This window comes from Harpegnathos saltator, unplaced genomic scaffold, assembly GCF_003227715.2.
Source record: "Harpegnathos saltator strain DR-91 unplaced genomic scaffold, Hsal_v8.6 scaffold259, whole genome shotgun sequence".
Lineage (NCBI taxonomy): Eukaryota > Metazoa > Arthropoda > Insecta > Hymenoptera > Formicidae > Harpegnathos > Harpegnathos saltator.
In genome coordinates, this window is record NW_020230049.1 from 195,803 (window position 1) to 210,200 (window position 14,398).

The following is a 14,398-nucleotide window of genomic DNA, read 5'->3' on the forward strand; positions in this document are numbered from 1 at the left end:
ATTTTGCAAAATTGAAAAATTTTTGAAACCCCCCTCCTCCGTCCGGGTTCAATTTTGCAAAATCTGAATACACAGTTGCAAAGAATATGAAATACACTACAACTTTCATATGAACCATTTTTGCATATGTCTCGTATTTCAAAAGATATACGTTAAAAATGAAAATGGTTTCTCTTCGAAGGGCGATTTCACCTTCTCAGACTGGAATTTCGCACGAACAAAACAATAGTTTTGCATTGCGCATGAACTACTTTACTTCCACACAAGAATTTCTTAAATCAGTTTCGGAATTTTTTAAATTTTCGGCTTCCCTATCTTTCCTTGTTAGAAACGTGAGAGTTCAAAGCGAATGCACCCCCGGGTATATGCCGTCTTAAGACGACGCCGATTGGTCGACTCCGCCGGCTCGTCAGCTGATCGCGCGTATAAAGAGCGTCGACACCGCTCGCCGTCGCCACTCGTCCGCCGGTGAAGCTGTGCTTCCGTTTTCTGCGTTTCGTTCGCGTTCGGGGAGCGCACGCACGCGACGAGTCGTTCCTTCGTCGAGCATCGTCGCGGCGAGTCCTCGCTCGGCGAGATCGATCCGAGACGTCACTCTGATAACGATATTATCCCGCGAGGTCAACGTATGCGAGGCTCGCAAGTGCCTCATTCGAGAATAAATTCGCGCGACCGAACGCCACCGCGACTATCCTGATCAGTTATCTCGAGACTCGTGCCGAGTTTAATTTTTATGAATGTTTGTTTACGAAATCGCGTGCGCACGGGATTCTTGTTAACTGATACGACGATAAGTAGTCCCTCGTCTTCTTCGATTATCTCGTGCATACAATAACACGCTTCACTTTGAGCAGTCTGACAGTGCAAGGAGAAGAGCGCGGTCAAAGAGGTGCACACAGGCGATCGTCGCGCGTTTTTGTGCAGCAGGAAGTGTGAACGCGAACTTGCGGAGGAACTTGTGAGCTCCCGAGAAGAAGTGAGCGAAGCTCGACTGACGCGAGAGTCCAACTCGGAGGAAAAAAGAAAGACACTCTAAGGGAGAATGCACGGGGACAATGAAGCAACGATGAAGCTGCCGATCGCGCTGGATTTACCGAGGAAAGAACTGGACGAGTTGATCGATAAAGCGAAGGATTGGGCGCTCATGAACGGCTTGTGCTTCCGCTCCAAGAGCGACTTCAACCGGGACCTCCTGCAGTTCGCGCCGTACGCGCTCATGCCGTCGCCGTTCCCGCGAGAGGAGTTCCAGAACGCCTGCGACATTCAGATCATCCTGAACACTCTCGTACACAGAGTCGCGCACGACTACGACTTCCTGAAAGAGACCTTGCAGGAGACCGTCAAGGTCGACGACTTCACCAGAAACCTGTTCGACATCTACGAGACTGTCCACCGAGAAGGCGCCGCGCAGAAGTTGTCACTCGCCATTCTGCGCTCGGACCTCATGCTGGACACCAGTTGCCCGAAGAAGGACGCCAAGAAGCTCAAGCCCCACTGCTGCTGGAAGCAAGTGGAGATCAATACGATCGCCTCCGGCTTCGGCTGGTTGGGCCCGGCGACCACGCGGCTGCACCGCTTCGTCCTGCAGGAGCTCGGCTACCAGGACGAGCTAAGGAATCTGCCGGAGAACAATGCGTTGGAGACATTGTGCTCGGGCATGATCGAGGCATGGAGCTTGTACGGCGAGTCCAAGTACGTATGTTCACTGGTGTCTTGAGATAAGCGTCACGTGTCCTCACGGTGTCTGGCAAGTTCTTCTCGGAGAGAGGAAGAAGCTCGCCCGACTCACGAGTGAGAAAATCCACTCGATGCGATTACGTCTTGTTGTATTTGCTCGAGGCATTATTACGGTGGTCTCGCGACCACCGTCGCTGTTAGATGAGCCGCGTGCTTTGAGCGCAAGCGGTCTCTTGTAACCGGGAATGCACGATGCTTCGCAGGGCGATCATCTTGTTCGTCATCGAGGACATCACGTATAACATCTGCGACCAGCGTTTCCACGAGTTCGAGATACGCAGGCAAAACCCGCGAGTGAGCGTGATCCGCAGGAATCTGACGGAACTGGCGGCGACTGCGAGACTGGGTGCCAACATGGAGCTCTTAGTGGACGACCACGTTGTGTCCGTGGTCTATTACAGATGCGGCTACGAGCCTGGTCAGTACCACAGCCAAAAAGAATGGGACGCGAGACTGTTGATCGAGAGATCGCTGGCGATCAAGTGCCCAAGCATTCAGTACCACTTAGCCGGCACGAAGAAGGTCCAGCAAACTCTGGCGAAGCCCGGCATGGTCGCGCGCTTCTTGAAGGATGAGAAGACGGCGGCGAAGGTCAAGGAGATATTCACCGGTGCGCAGCTAATTTATATTCCTCTGTGCATTCATGTACACACACAAACGCAACAAATATTTCTGGCAAATATTACAACAAATATTAACGAACGTCGTATAATTTTACAAGTTGTAATCATAAGGATGTATAATTATCAATTATATATGATTTTAAATGAGCCCATTTTAAATGAGTCAGGCAAAAATCTTGAAAAATATGAAAGATACTAAGAAACGTTTCAGATCAAATAGTTTCAAAGGGGATATAAAACAACTATGTCTATTTTGTTTGCAGGTGGTGCCACTTTCGAGATATTCACTGATCATTACTTTTCTCAAATGGAAATCCCAATTTTCTATTATATCATTTTTTTCTACCAATTAATTTGAACAATTTTTATCTGAAACATTTTTTACTTGCCTAATATTTTTTGAGATATTTAAGGAAAATTTGATAATATTTTCTTACGATTTCTCTTATTTAACTTACGATATCTCGCTAACTGTTTGTCGGAAGAAAAAGTGGTATTAGACTTTTTTACTGTTTTACTTAGTCTCAAGAATATATTATTACAATAGCGCCCTGACTTTTGTTAATTTGATTTTGAAATTTCCAAAGGTCGATAAATTAACAAAAGTTAGGGCACTTATTGCAACGATATATTCTTGAAACTAAATAGAGTAAAAAAGTCTAGTACTATTTTCTTTCGATAAATACTTAACGAGATATCATAAGTTAAATATTGAAAAAGTTAGCAAATTTTTCTTCAATATCTCAAAAAATATTAAATGAATAAGAAAAAATTGTTTGAGATGAAAGTTCAAGTTAATTAGTAAAAAAAAAGATATTTATAATCAAAAAATTGGAATGTCCATTTAAGAAAAGTCATGATCAGTGAGTACTTCGAAACTAGCGCCATCTGTAAACAAAATAATATAGTTGTTTTATATCCCCTTTGAAACCATACAATTTTTGTCCCAACGTTTGAAACGTTAAAACGTTTCTTAATATCTTTTATATTTTTCGAGATTTTTGCCTGGCTTATTTAAAATGGGACACCCTGTATATTATGAATGAACGTTTTTATTATTATAATTTGTAAAATTACACGGTTACTTATAATTGTTAATATTTGACGCGCTTGTGTGTATATGTGCAATTATAACATAACTTATTATAACATACGTGCAATTATACATATGTGCAATTATAACATACCAAATTATAACATACATTCAGGATGGCCCACGTAAAGTATGACAACCCGAAAATTCTAAAAATATTTATCGTATCAAAAAAATTGTTCACGACAAAGTTTCATGTATTCGAGAGGTCCTTTAACAATATAAAGAAAAGTCCGCCCTCGCTATCTCTTGAAAGGGGTGGGGGTAACTTTGTAATTCCAAATGGGACCTATAAAATATTAGATATTTGGATTCTACAGGAAGAAACAAGTAAACCTTATCTGGAACATTTCTTTAAGAAATACTTCTATCAGAAGTTATAAATATTTAAACTTTACAGTGAAATATATTCAAACGAAAGTGATAAAACCGTAAATTAAATAATAAACTTCACATTTTTTACTTAAATATCTGTTGACTGTTGACCACTTACATTTAAACACTTATTAATTCTTTTTACAAAATTTTGTCTAACCCTAAACAATATTTCTGGGATCACGCTAGCGCAAGATTCACATATTCTTCATTTCAAATCTTCTTTTTATCATAAGTGATTGAAACATAATTTCTTTTTTCATATATCCCCATGAAAAATAGTACTGACTAAATATAAATAAACTTGTATTTATTTTCCGATGAATATATATGAAAGAAATTGTTCTCTACTACTCTTCCAATAAAACGAAGACTTTGATATTAATAGGAAAAACATAAACATATACGACTTCACACGTAGTATACGTACACGCATCAGCGTTGCCATCCATTTTCATCCATGGAGTGTCGAATGTTCCAGATAAAGTTTACTTGTTACTTCCCGTAGAATCCAAGTATACATTTTATAGGAGGTCCCATTTGAAATTATGAAGTTACCTTGCATCCCCTTCAAAGGCGGATAATTTTATTTATATAGTTATGTCATGAATAATTTTTTAATACGACAAATATTTTTAGAATTTTTGGGTTATCACACTTTACATGAGCCACCCTGTATATACATACATACATGTATTTGTAATCATGATAGCGTTCTAACTTAGGGGGCATCCATTAATCACGTGAGGTTTAAGGGGGTAGAGGAGAGTCATTGAAAACACGAATGATCACGACGGGGAAGGGGAGGCGATACGAAATATTACATGTATTTTTTCGCAAAAGCTAATTCTTCGATACCATCTAACGTTTACGACGCGACTATTTATTGATTAGCTGCACGAGATGTCTGATTGGTCGGCTGGAGTGCATATACAGGGTGTTTCAGACTACCCGGGTCACCCGATTTTTTCGTAAACGCGACATTTTAGAGAAAAATGTTTCAGACAAAAGTTGTAGAGCTTCAGAGGATCTATTTACTGATGCTATAAATTTGACCTTGGGATGACCTTGAAGAGCCCAGTCAAGATCAACATAAAAATCTTAAATGGAAATTCCAATTTTTTATTACACCGTCTTCTTCCACCAATTAATTTGAACAACTTTTGTCTGAAACATTTTTTTATTTGCCTAATATTTTTTGAGATATTTAAGAATAACTCGGTAACTTTTTCAATATTTAACTTATGATATCTCGCTAACTGTTTGTCGGGATAAAAAAATGGTACTAGACTTTTCTATTCTACTTGATCTCAAGAATATATTGGTACAATAATGCTCTATTTTTTGTTAATTTATTGATCTTTCGAAATTTCAAAATCATCAAATTAACAAAAGTCAGAGCGCTATTGTAACAATATATTCTTGAGACCAAATAGAATAGAAAAGTCTAGTATCATTTTTTTATCCCGACAAACAGTTAGCGAGATATCGTAAGTTAAATATTGAAAAAGTTACTAAGCTATCTTTAAATATCTCAAAAAATATTAGGCAAATAAAAAAATATTTCAGACAAAAGTTGTTCAAATTAATTGGTGGAAGAAGACGGTGTAATAAAAAATTGGAGTTTCCATTTAAGATTTTTATCGTTGATCTTGACTGGGCTTTTCAAGGTCATCCCGAGGTCAAATTTATAGCATCAGTAAATGGATTCTTTGAAGCCCTACAACTTTTGTCTGAAACATTTTTCTCTAGAATGTCGCGTTTACGAAAAAATTGGGTGACCCGGGTGGTCTGAAATTGTATACAGTCGTGGACTAAATTAAGTGGACAGGTATCATAAATAACAAAAGGTTAAATTAATTTAACTAATAATGTCAAAAAATCAAACTTGTATTGCTTATTTAAATTAACGAAATATAATTTGACAAAATATAAAGAAAAACCACTTGTAACAAATAATATATTAGAATTTTGATTGATTAATGACAATAACATAAAACTACACATGGTCAAAATTAAATGGATACTTTATACAAAGTAAGTATTAATACTTTGTATTGTAGTCTTTTGCTTTTATTATTGCTTGTAAACGTCGTGGCATACTTTCAACAAGTTTTTCCAGATAATGTTTGTCTCTGAAATTTTAGTTGCAATTCATTTAAAAACTTTTATTATTGCTCTTTTATTATTGCGTTTTTCTAATGGAATCTCTGCATCCAGTAAACTCCATAAATTTTCGATTGGGTTTAAGTTCCGGACTTTGTGAAGGCCATTCAAGAACTTCTATTTTACAATTCCGGAGAAATTGTTTCGTTTTCTTTGCTGTGTGCTTCGGATCATTGTCTTGCTGAAACATCCATTCCCTATCGAGATCCATTTTTAGAATTGATTCTTCTATGTTTTCATTTAAAATGTCAATATATTTATCAGCATTCATGATTCCAATCTATAACTACTAAATTTCCAATACCACGAAAAATAAGCCCATATCATTATTGATATATTACACCTCCTCCATACTTGACTGTTAGTACAACATATTACTTCTTTAAAGCTTCATTCGGTTTTCTCCACACGTGTGCTCTCTTTTCTTTTATTCAATAATTCAAATTTACTTTCATCGTACCATATTATTAATTTCCAAAATGATAATGGCTCATTTACATATTTTTTGCATTTTTTTGCAAAAGCTAAATGTTTCTTTTTATGCACTTTATTAATGTATGGTTTACGTCTACTTACACAACTCTGTAAACTCACCTCTTTTAATCTTCGTCTCAGTTTTTGAAGATATGTTTAATTGTAGTTATACAACAATGTTTCGTGACGTTGTCGATTACGGGTTACGTTGAGCTTCTCTCATAATTCTTCTGTCATCATATGCACTTGTGTTACGTCTCCGTCCCCGATTATGTACATTTTTGACAGTATTATGTTGTAAATATTTTGTATAAATTTTATGAACTGCGCTTTTCGAAACTTTATATTTTTCGACTATTTTACGATAACTTAGCTTATTTTTGCAGTTTGAAATAATTAGATTTCGCAGATGAACGGAAAACTCTTTTCTTTGCTTAGACATGTCTGTTTATTAACTTTGATTGTACTGGTACAAGGACCAGTGTACACTCAGGACGCAATAATATCATATATTAAGTAAAGCTCAATGTTTGTTTATATTGTTCCACTTTGAATACAAAATGTCCTGTTTGTCCACTTAATTTTGTCCAAGGTCTAAATGACTTTTGTTAATTTGATGATTTTGAAATTTCCAAAGCTCGATAAGTTAACAAAAGGTAAAGCATTATTGTAACAATATATTTTTGAGAGGAAATAGAGTAAAAAAATTTAGTATTATTTTTTCTTCCAACAAATAGTTGGCGAGATATCGTAAATTAAATATTGAAAAGGTTGCCGAGTTTTCCTTAAATATCTCACAAATATTAGACAAATAAAAAAATGTTTCAGACAAAAGTTGTCAAAATTAATTGGTAGGAAAAGATGATATAATAAAAAATAAATTTCCATTTAAAAAAAATTAAGTTGACCTTGACCGGACCTTGGCAACGCCACTCAAGGTCAAACTAATAAGACTAATAAATAGGCCTCTTAAAACCTTACAACATTCATTTTTTTCTAAAATGTAACCCCCCTGAGATATTTAGGGGTGACGGGGCTTTTTATACACCCTGTATATACAGAATGGGGGGTTATAAGTTCACAACCCGAAGTGTGAAGGTAGATTGGGTTAAGACAAACATAAAAGTCTTATACCGTTTTGCGAAATACGCAATAATTATCGAGTTATTAATAACAGAGAAATCTGAGGAGTAGGAGCGCGCCGACATAGATGATTGGAGAAGCGTTGCAGCTGCTCAGGCCACAGCGCGGTCTGATCGACCCAGCAACTGTTAGCGGCGTGCGACGAGACGCAAGTCCGGCGAGATAAAACAACGAATAGCGGCGCGTTGTCCTTCTCGTCGGACGAAAACGCGCATTTACAAAGTGGCCGGTTATAAGCTGCCAACCCGGACTGCCGTGAAGGTAGATCGGGTTAAGACAAACATAAAAGTCCCATAGCGTTTTGCAAGATTCGCAATAATTATCGATGCAATAATTATTAATGACAGAAATCTAAGGAGTGGAAGTGCGCCGACATAGAGGGAGGACGCTTCTCCAATCATCTATGTCGGCGCACTCCCACTCCTCAGATTTCTATCATCACACGTTAAGCGCGGCGTCGGTCCCTACGAACTGACAATGAACTTTTTTCATTTGGGCGGCGTCGGTCCCTGGGACCGGCAGTATCAAGGTTAAAAATAACCCACTCGATGAATCGCTATCTCCTTCTCCTCTCAACATTTTCGATATTATGGGCAATAAATTTTTTTGAAAATAATGACTGAAAATTACTTTATAAAACACAACGAACAAAAATTCTCTCTGCTCAAAGAACATTTACACTTCCGTGGGCTTTTTCCAACTGATCGTCTTTTGGAGATCGGTTTCTTACCATTCTCCATCTGATTATCTTTTGTTTATACTTTGTATACTTCTGTATTGGCGGCGCCATTACCATAGCCCAAACAGAAAGTGAAGTAAAATCGTCACCACGATATGTGTGTATCTTCTGTTTATACTATGTAACTCAACACTCGCCGAGTGGTCGCCGCCCGCGCCGGCACGCCGCCTGAACGGAAAGCTTCAGCAAAATCGGCTCCATGCTTAACGTGTTAATAACTCGACAATTATTGCGAATCTCGCAAAACGCTATGGGACTTTTATGTTTGTCTTAACCCAATCTAACTTCACACTTCGGATTGTAAACTTATAACCACCCACCCTGTATATATATATAATTTCATTTATGTTAAATTTATACAAAATTATAATATATAAAATAAATATGTATTTATATACATGAATTTCTTATCGATAAGACGATATTAATAAATCACGTGATAGGAGGGAGGGGTTAGCTGTGATATCATTTAAAATCACGCAGAGGGTGGGGGATGAGGCGTAAAAAGCGCCAAAAAATGTATCACGTGATTAATGGACGATCCCTTATATATATATATATTACCATAATTACGTGTACATACATATATATATATATATATATATATATATATATACACATGTAATTATGATAACGTTCATTATAATTGTCAAAGATCCAATTACATGCGGGAGGCATGTAAACTGTCCCTCGTTGCAGGCCTGTACCCGTTGGACTTTGACGAACACGGTAACGCCGCCGTGGAAATGGGCATCTCGAATCCACAACGGTTCGTGCTGAAACCGCAGAGGGAAGGCGGTTGTAACAACAAGTACGGCCTGGACATTCGCAATTTTCTGCAGTCGGTGAAATCCGAGCAGGCTCGAGTGGCTTGGATTCTCATGGATCGGCTTTATCCGCCAGTGCACAAAAACTACATAGTGAAACCCGGAAGTAACGCGCAATTGGAGATGAAGGAGCTGATTTCAGAGCTGGGGATATTTGGCGTAGTTATCGGGAGCGATAAAGATATCATTGTCAACAGGCAGGGCGGTCATATGCTGAGAACGAAATTGGCCACAGATAATGAAGGCGGCGTAGCGGCTGGCCTGGGCGCCTGCGACAGTCCGTTCCTAATTGATTGAATCGCACCGAACGAAAGAGCAAGAGAGATAGCGAGAGTCATCGGTCAATTTAATCGCGAACGTTGTATCGATGCGCATCTACATGTAGTATTATTTCTTGCCGAAAGCAATATTCACCCATCAGAGCGAATGTTCCTACGAATGTTTCGATGAATTTATTATATTTTGTACATACATTTATACAGATTTTGGAGTTGCAAATGCATTTGTCTGCAAACCTTTGCTACCCGCCTTGTCAATTGACCTTTCACCTTACTACCCCACTGCGAAAGTCGTGGAGTCGAATTGGTTATATAACGTGTTTCGAATGATCCTTTCTTTTGTTGTTCGCAGCTTTGCCCGACGTCATACACGCGACGGCCAAGTACGAAGTAGGCCACGAATCCCGAGAGATCTTTTTCTTCCGAGAAGGTAGCATTGTTATGTGGAATATATCCGATCTCGAATGCGGGAACCTAATGAAATTTTTGAGGTCTTACGAGTATAATCGTTACCCAGAAGAGCTGGTTCATACCGAGAGCGAGTTAATGGCTTATATGTATACGGACTCCAGGTACCTCTACTATTCTTTTTTTTATCAGTTCCTGTCACACATATACGTTCCATGATAGCCTAATGTTATCGAGAACAAGTGGTCTGTTCGTTTTACCTGCACTGCTCAACTAGTGCAATAAATTAAAGCGAAACAACTACATTTTTCCTCAACCAGTTCAGCAGTGCAGTTAAAAAGAACAGACCCGAAAACTTGATGAGTACACCGATGTTTCGCGCAAGTGAATTCGATAACCAACATGATGCGATTATCGACACACGCAGGAGGAAGAGCCACCTAAAAAACGGCAATATCATCCTGACGCGGGAGGCTGATAACTTGGACAAGTACACGTTCTCCAACGCTATGGCGCAATCCGTCAAGCTGGGCGCATGGGAGGTGTCGTTGAATCGCTACATCGACTCGATCGAGTTCGTGACGGAAGACCTAAAAGCCGGCCGGAAGCTGCGGATGACGCAGCAGGAGGTGTTGAGGAAGCAAGGCGAGCTGTTTAACCTGCGCCACCGTATCAACCTAAGCTCGGATCTTCTGGACACGCCTGATTTCTACTGGGAACGCGACGACCTGGAGAGTCTGTATCAGCAGATTTGCGGCTACTTCAGTATCGCGAAGCGTACGAGGGTGAGTAGAGTTTGAAACGTACCCGCACGTCTGTGCCTTCATCATGTGTTCTGCTTCGACACAGGTGATGAACGAGCGGCTGAACCATTGCGTGGAACTGGTGAGTATCTTGTCATCACATCTGAGCGATCGCCATCACGTTCGTCTGGAGTGGATGATCATTATACTCATCATGGTGGAAGTCGCTTTCGAAGTTTTGCACTACGTCGAACGATACCTCGTGAAGTAGCGGCCAAGATAGATTGCATTTGTATGAAATGATGAAAAGGATGAATTATACACAGATTGTTGCACAAGTAGGATGTTGTACCACATGTATTATATTTTACAAATATACGTCGGTGTATGTGTGTATATTTCAATCCAAAGATATCAATAGACTGACTCGATAAGTCGCGTACACGAGGATGTAGAACTTTCCGCTCGTATGGAAAGTTGGCACAAACGCTCGACGTGAGATACAACGAAGCAAGATCCCGAAAACTCGAGACAATCGCTCGATTTACACAGCGACACAGTCGCCTGAGGGTGCCAGCTCGGCCACCTTGGGCGGTATCACAAACTTGTGCGGGTTCTGTTCGAGCAGGCAACCGAGCAGACGCGGAACCGAGAGAACGGTGCCGGTTATCGCCGCGGGGAAGCTTCTGCCGGTCGATGTTTGATAGGTGATGAGCAATCGCTTGCTGAAGTAGTCGCCGCACGCGGACAAGTGGCCTACCTCGATGTACCGCTTCGCGGACGGCGACCACAGCTCGAACGACACGCGCAGACTTTCCCACGGCTCCAGCTGCGGCGCGGACTTCATCACGACTCGATAATGATCGCACAGGTCGTCGTACAGCCGGCACACATTGTCCACGAGTTGGTCGAAGAGCGTCCTGTACTCCTCGCTCTTTCCATCCTTCACCATGGTGAATACATGAGCCACGGAGGCTTGACACGCTGTGAACAGGCCGCAGAGCGCCGAATCGGCCGGCGAAGGCGTGTACTGCCTACCTGTGGCAAGGTACTTGAGCGGGAAGTCGTTGGGATTGATCAGCTGCTTCGCGTGCAACGTCAGGAAGGAGGGCAAACAGGCGCCGCCGATCAGATGCATGCGATTCGACGAGTCCCTTTCGACTTCCTCGTGATTTTCTATGAGGAAAGCAGACATCGGGTCTTCGTGGTCCAAGCCTAAGCCCTCTACCACGAGACTCCGGCCGAAATCGGTGCCAATCACTTTCAGCATATTATCACCGTCGATCAAGACACGATCAGCATGTGCCAGCACACCGAGCTCGAACAAGGCTGCTTTATTGCACAGATAGTAGGACATGGGGTTCTGGTACTTGAGCAGACCGAGCCTCGTGCCAATCTCGACATGTGTCCTGCTTTCCGGCACAGACGAATCAGGCGCGTTACCGACGCTCCTCAGCACCATCGATTCCACGATAGGCGTTCGCGGGTCCAAGTTGTTCGGCAACTTGAGAACCCTCCGCACAACATTGTCGTCCATGTCCCAGATCGCCTGCTTCATCGTCTTGATGTCCTCCTGGATGACTTTCTGCTGCAGACCTAGCTTGTGCAGTTCCTGCTGAATCTCGGAAGTCTGCTCACTTCTTTTAAGCTGCTTCTTGCTATTTTTGAGCTCCGCCAAGCGGTCTTCCAACGCGCGCTTGTCCATGTTCATTTGCCGGTAGAACTCCCACGAATTCTTCAGCTGGACCACGTCGATGTCCATACCGCGCAACGCTATTTCCTCCTGTAGCTTCTCCATGTTGGCGAACCGTTCTTCCACGTCCAAGTAGGGCGTGAGGAACGCAAAGGTTTTATGGGCTACCTTGCCAGAAATGAACAGAGCTGAACCGTAGTGCCTACTGAAGCACGACGCGATGATGGCTTTTCGACGAACACGGCTCGTCGACGATCCTGCGAGAATGTTACGCCCCCAACCGCGCATGAATTTCACCAGAGTGCACATCATCAGAGTGTTCTTGCCGTGGGGCAATCTTGTAATGTACTACCAACAGGGAAGTAGCGATATTTACAAACGACAAGTACACCTTATTCGTCTAGGTTTACTGCTTCAGGATCAGACTCGGTATCTACGTCAATTTTGTTAAAACTGGCCCTCGTCACGGTCTCGATCTTACGCTTTTGCGAGGCGACGTAATTTCCTTTACTCGCGGCTCTTTCCGACTCTTCGATACTGTACGGCTCCAGCTCGAGGGCCTTCAATCGTCGCTTGTGCACCTTGGTTTTGAAGTGGGTTTGAAGCGCAGTTTCGTTTATGAAGTACCTCCTGAAATTGGTTATTCTACATGTAGCTTATATTGTATATTACGGTTAGATTTTAAAATGCAACACCGAGAATGTGATATTAGCTCGTCTAAGGGTTTGTTCTTTCCAGCTGAACTTTCTGTACTAGTTCAAGAAGTATACTGAAGCGTTCTCTCTAGCAGAAACATGATGTTAGATATTACTGTTCTTTCCACCCAGTGTGACAGAACTTGCAATAGTTCACTGTACTGCTTGCACTAAGTCTGGAGTTAGTACAAGCAGTTCAGTAAATCGCGAAGACCAAATTTACATCAGTTCAGGCAGTGTATTTAAAAAGGACAGACCTATAGTTATTAGAAAGTTTTGTGCAATTTTTACTTGATTAATATTAATCAATTATGCCACATGAAATAACAGTATATTACTATCATGTTCCTCATCCCAGGTCGGTTCTGGATATAATGTGGAGGTACATAAAGATAGAAGATCTTCATCTGAAGAATCATTAACAGCAACGTATACTGCTGTGTTATTTCCTGCACTGTGGCATTCTTTTCTATCCTATCTGGCATTTCTGCGTGTATGAACTTTTGCTATAACCTAACTCAGTTCTAGTTCTGAAATGCAGTTTCAGTGCAGCACTAGTTCAGTTGAAAAGAACAGTCCCTAAATTCGACCGATTGATCGGCCATTTCAGGTTTCTCGACGTGAACGAGCTTCGAAAATTCGAGGGCAGATTGTAATCTTTCGGCAACGGCTCGAGTCGCACGCTGTAACATTGTGCACATTTAAATATTCGCTTTCAACGTGACATCTTGATATTTAGAACACCAAGCGGTAGATGTTATATAACCAACTTGGTAACAGGTTAGGTCACGTCGGTTAGGTTAGGTCTTTCGTAATTCGTTAATCGCACTTACGCGCAATGCACGCAGTAATGCTGCGCCGATCCCGGTTTGTCGAAGTCCACTTCCTGATTCAACAACTGCTCAATGTTCTGCTCCTTCAGATCCTCGTCGATCTAAAACCCGGAGACACGTTAGAACCGACAATGGTCGGTCGACGAACGTCGACGAACGCCGCGCCAAGCAGGTTAGGTTAGGTTAGTCATCAGACAGTATACGTTCGCACGCACCTCGTCGAGATCCTTCTTCCTCCGTTTCGTCCGCCAGCCTTTCTTCAAGTGCGTGTCGCCTCTGTGTTGCTTCTTACGTTTGTACACCATAGCAAAGCCCGCGCGTCGTGAAACGAAGCGCTCGCGCTTACGAAGCGGACAAAGGTGAAGACACTAGCCGCGCGCGCAGGTTAAGTCGCGTCGAACACGTGGACGCGACAATTTGGCCTCGATTCAGTCGTACGTACCTTTCACTCGAGTAACGTCCAACAGCACGAGACGAGACGAACAGTCGTCGACGGCACGACAAAGCGTGAAAGCGCGTGTCCCTTCCGCGTCCGGCAAGGCCGCGGACGGACGCCGACAGATGGCGGCAG

The 14,398-nt window shown here is 41.7% G+C and overlaps 3 protein-coding genes across 3 annotated transcripts in view; 2 read left to right on the plus strand and 1 right to left on the minus strand.

Moving 5' to 3' along the window:
• Positions 1 to 11,002, plus strand: part of LOC105182076 (required for meiotic nuclear division protein 1 homolog) — a 29,272-nt gene extending 18,270 nt beyond the window's left edge. Inside the window, exons 3-5 of the mRNA XM_019840868.2 lie at positions 9,808 to 10,027; positions 10,291 to 10,648; positions 10,713 to 11,002. Of these exons, the coding sequence (XP_019696427.1) occupies positions 9,808 to 10,027; positions 10,291 to 10,648; positions 10,713 to 10,877 (743 nt within the window). The 3' untranslated portion in view covers positions 10,878 to 11,002. The remainder of the gene's footprint in view (positions 1 to 9,807; positions 10,028 to 10,290; positions 10,649 to 10,712) is intronic.
• On the plus strand, positions 860 to 9,744 carry LOC105182075 (glutathione synthetase). The gene is made up of 3 exons (XM_019840867.2): positions 860 to 1,692; positions 1,941 to 2,347; positions 9,050 to 9,744. Exons 1-3 carry the CDS (start codon positions 1,043 to 1,045, stop codon positions 9,472 to 9,474), a joined length of 1,482 nt encoding a protein of 493 aa, XP_019696426.1. The 5' UTR covers positions 860 to 1,042; the 3' UTR covers positions 9,475 to 9,744.
• LOC105182074 (Seryl-tRNA synthetase-like insect mitochondrial protein) lies at positions 10,934 to 13,748 on the minus strand. The gene is made up of 2 exons (XM_011139222.3): positions 13,333 to 13,748; positions 10,934 to 12,929 (listed from the first exon to the last, which is right to left on the minus strand). The coding sequence occupies exon 2, from the start codon at positions 12,609 to 12,611 to the stop codon at positions 11,151 to 11,153; it is 1,461 nt and encodes a 486-aa protein (XP_011137524.1). The 5' UTR covers positions 12,612 to 12,929; positions 13,333 to 13,748; the 3' UTR covers positions 10,934 to 11,150.
• Positions 13,749 to 14,398: the final 650 nt, after the last annotated feature.

Coding starts and splice junctions, on each gene's coding strand:
- LOC105182075 (XM_019840867.2), top strand. CDS start 1,043: ATGCACGGGGACAATGAAGCAACGATGAAGCTGCCGATCGCGCTGGAT. Junction 1,693..1,940: donor AGCTTGTACGGCGAGTCCAA/GTACGTATGTTC, acceptor GATGCTTCGCAG/GGCGATCATCTTGTTCGTCA. Junction 2,348..9,049: donor GGTCAAGGAGATATTCACCG/GTGCGCAGCTAA, acceptor CCCTCGTTGCAG/GCCTGTACCCGTTGGACTTT.
- LOC105182074 (XM_011139222.3), bottom strand. CDS start 12,611: ATGATGTGCACTCTGGTGAAATTCATGCGCGGTTGGGGGCGTAACATT.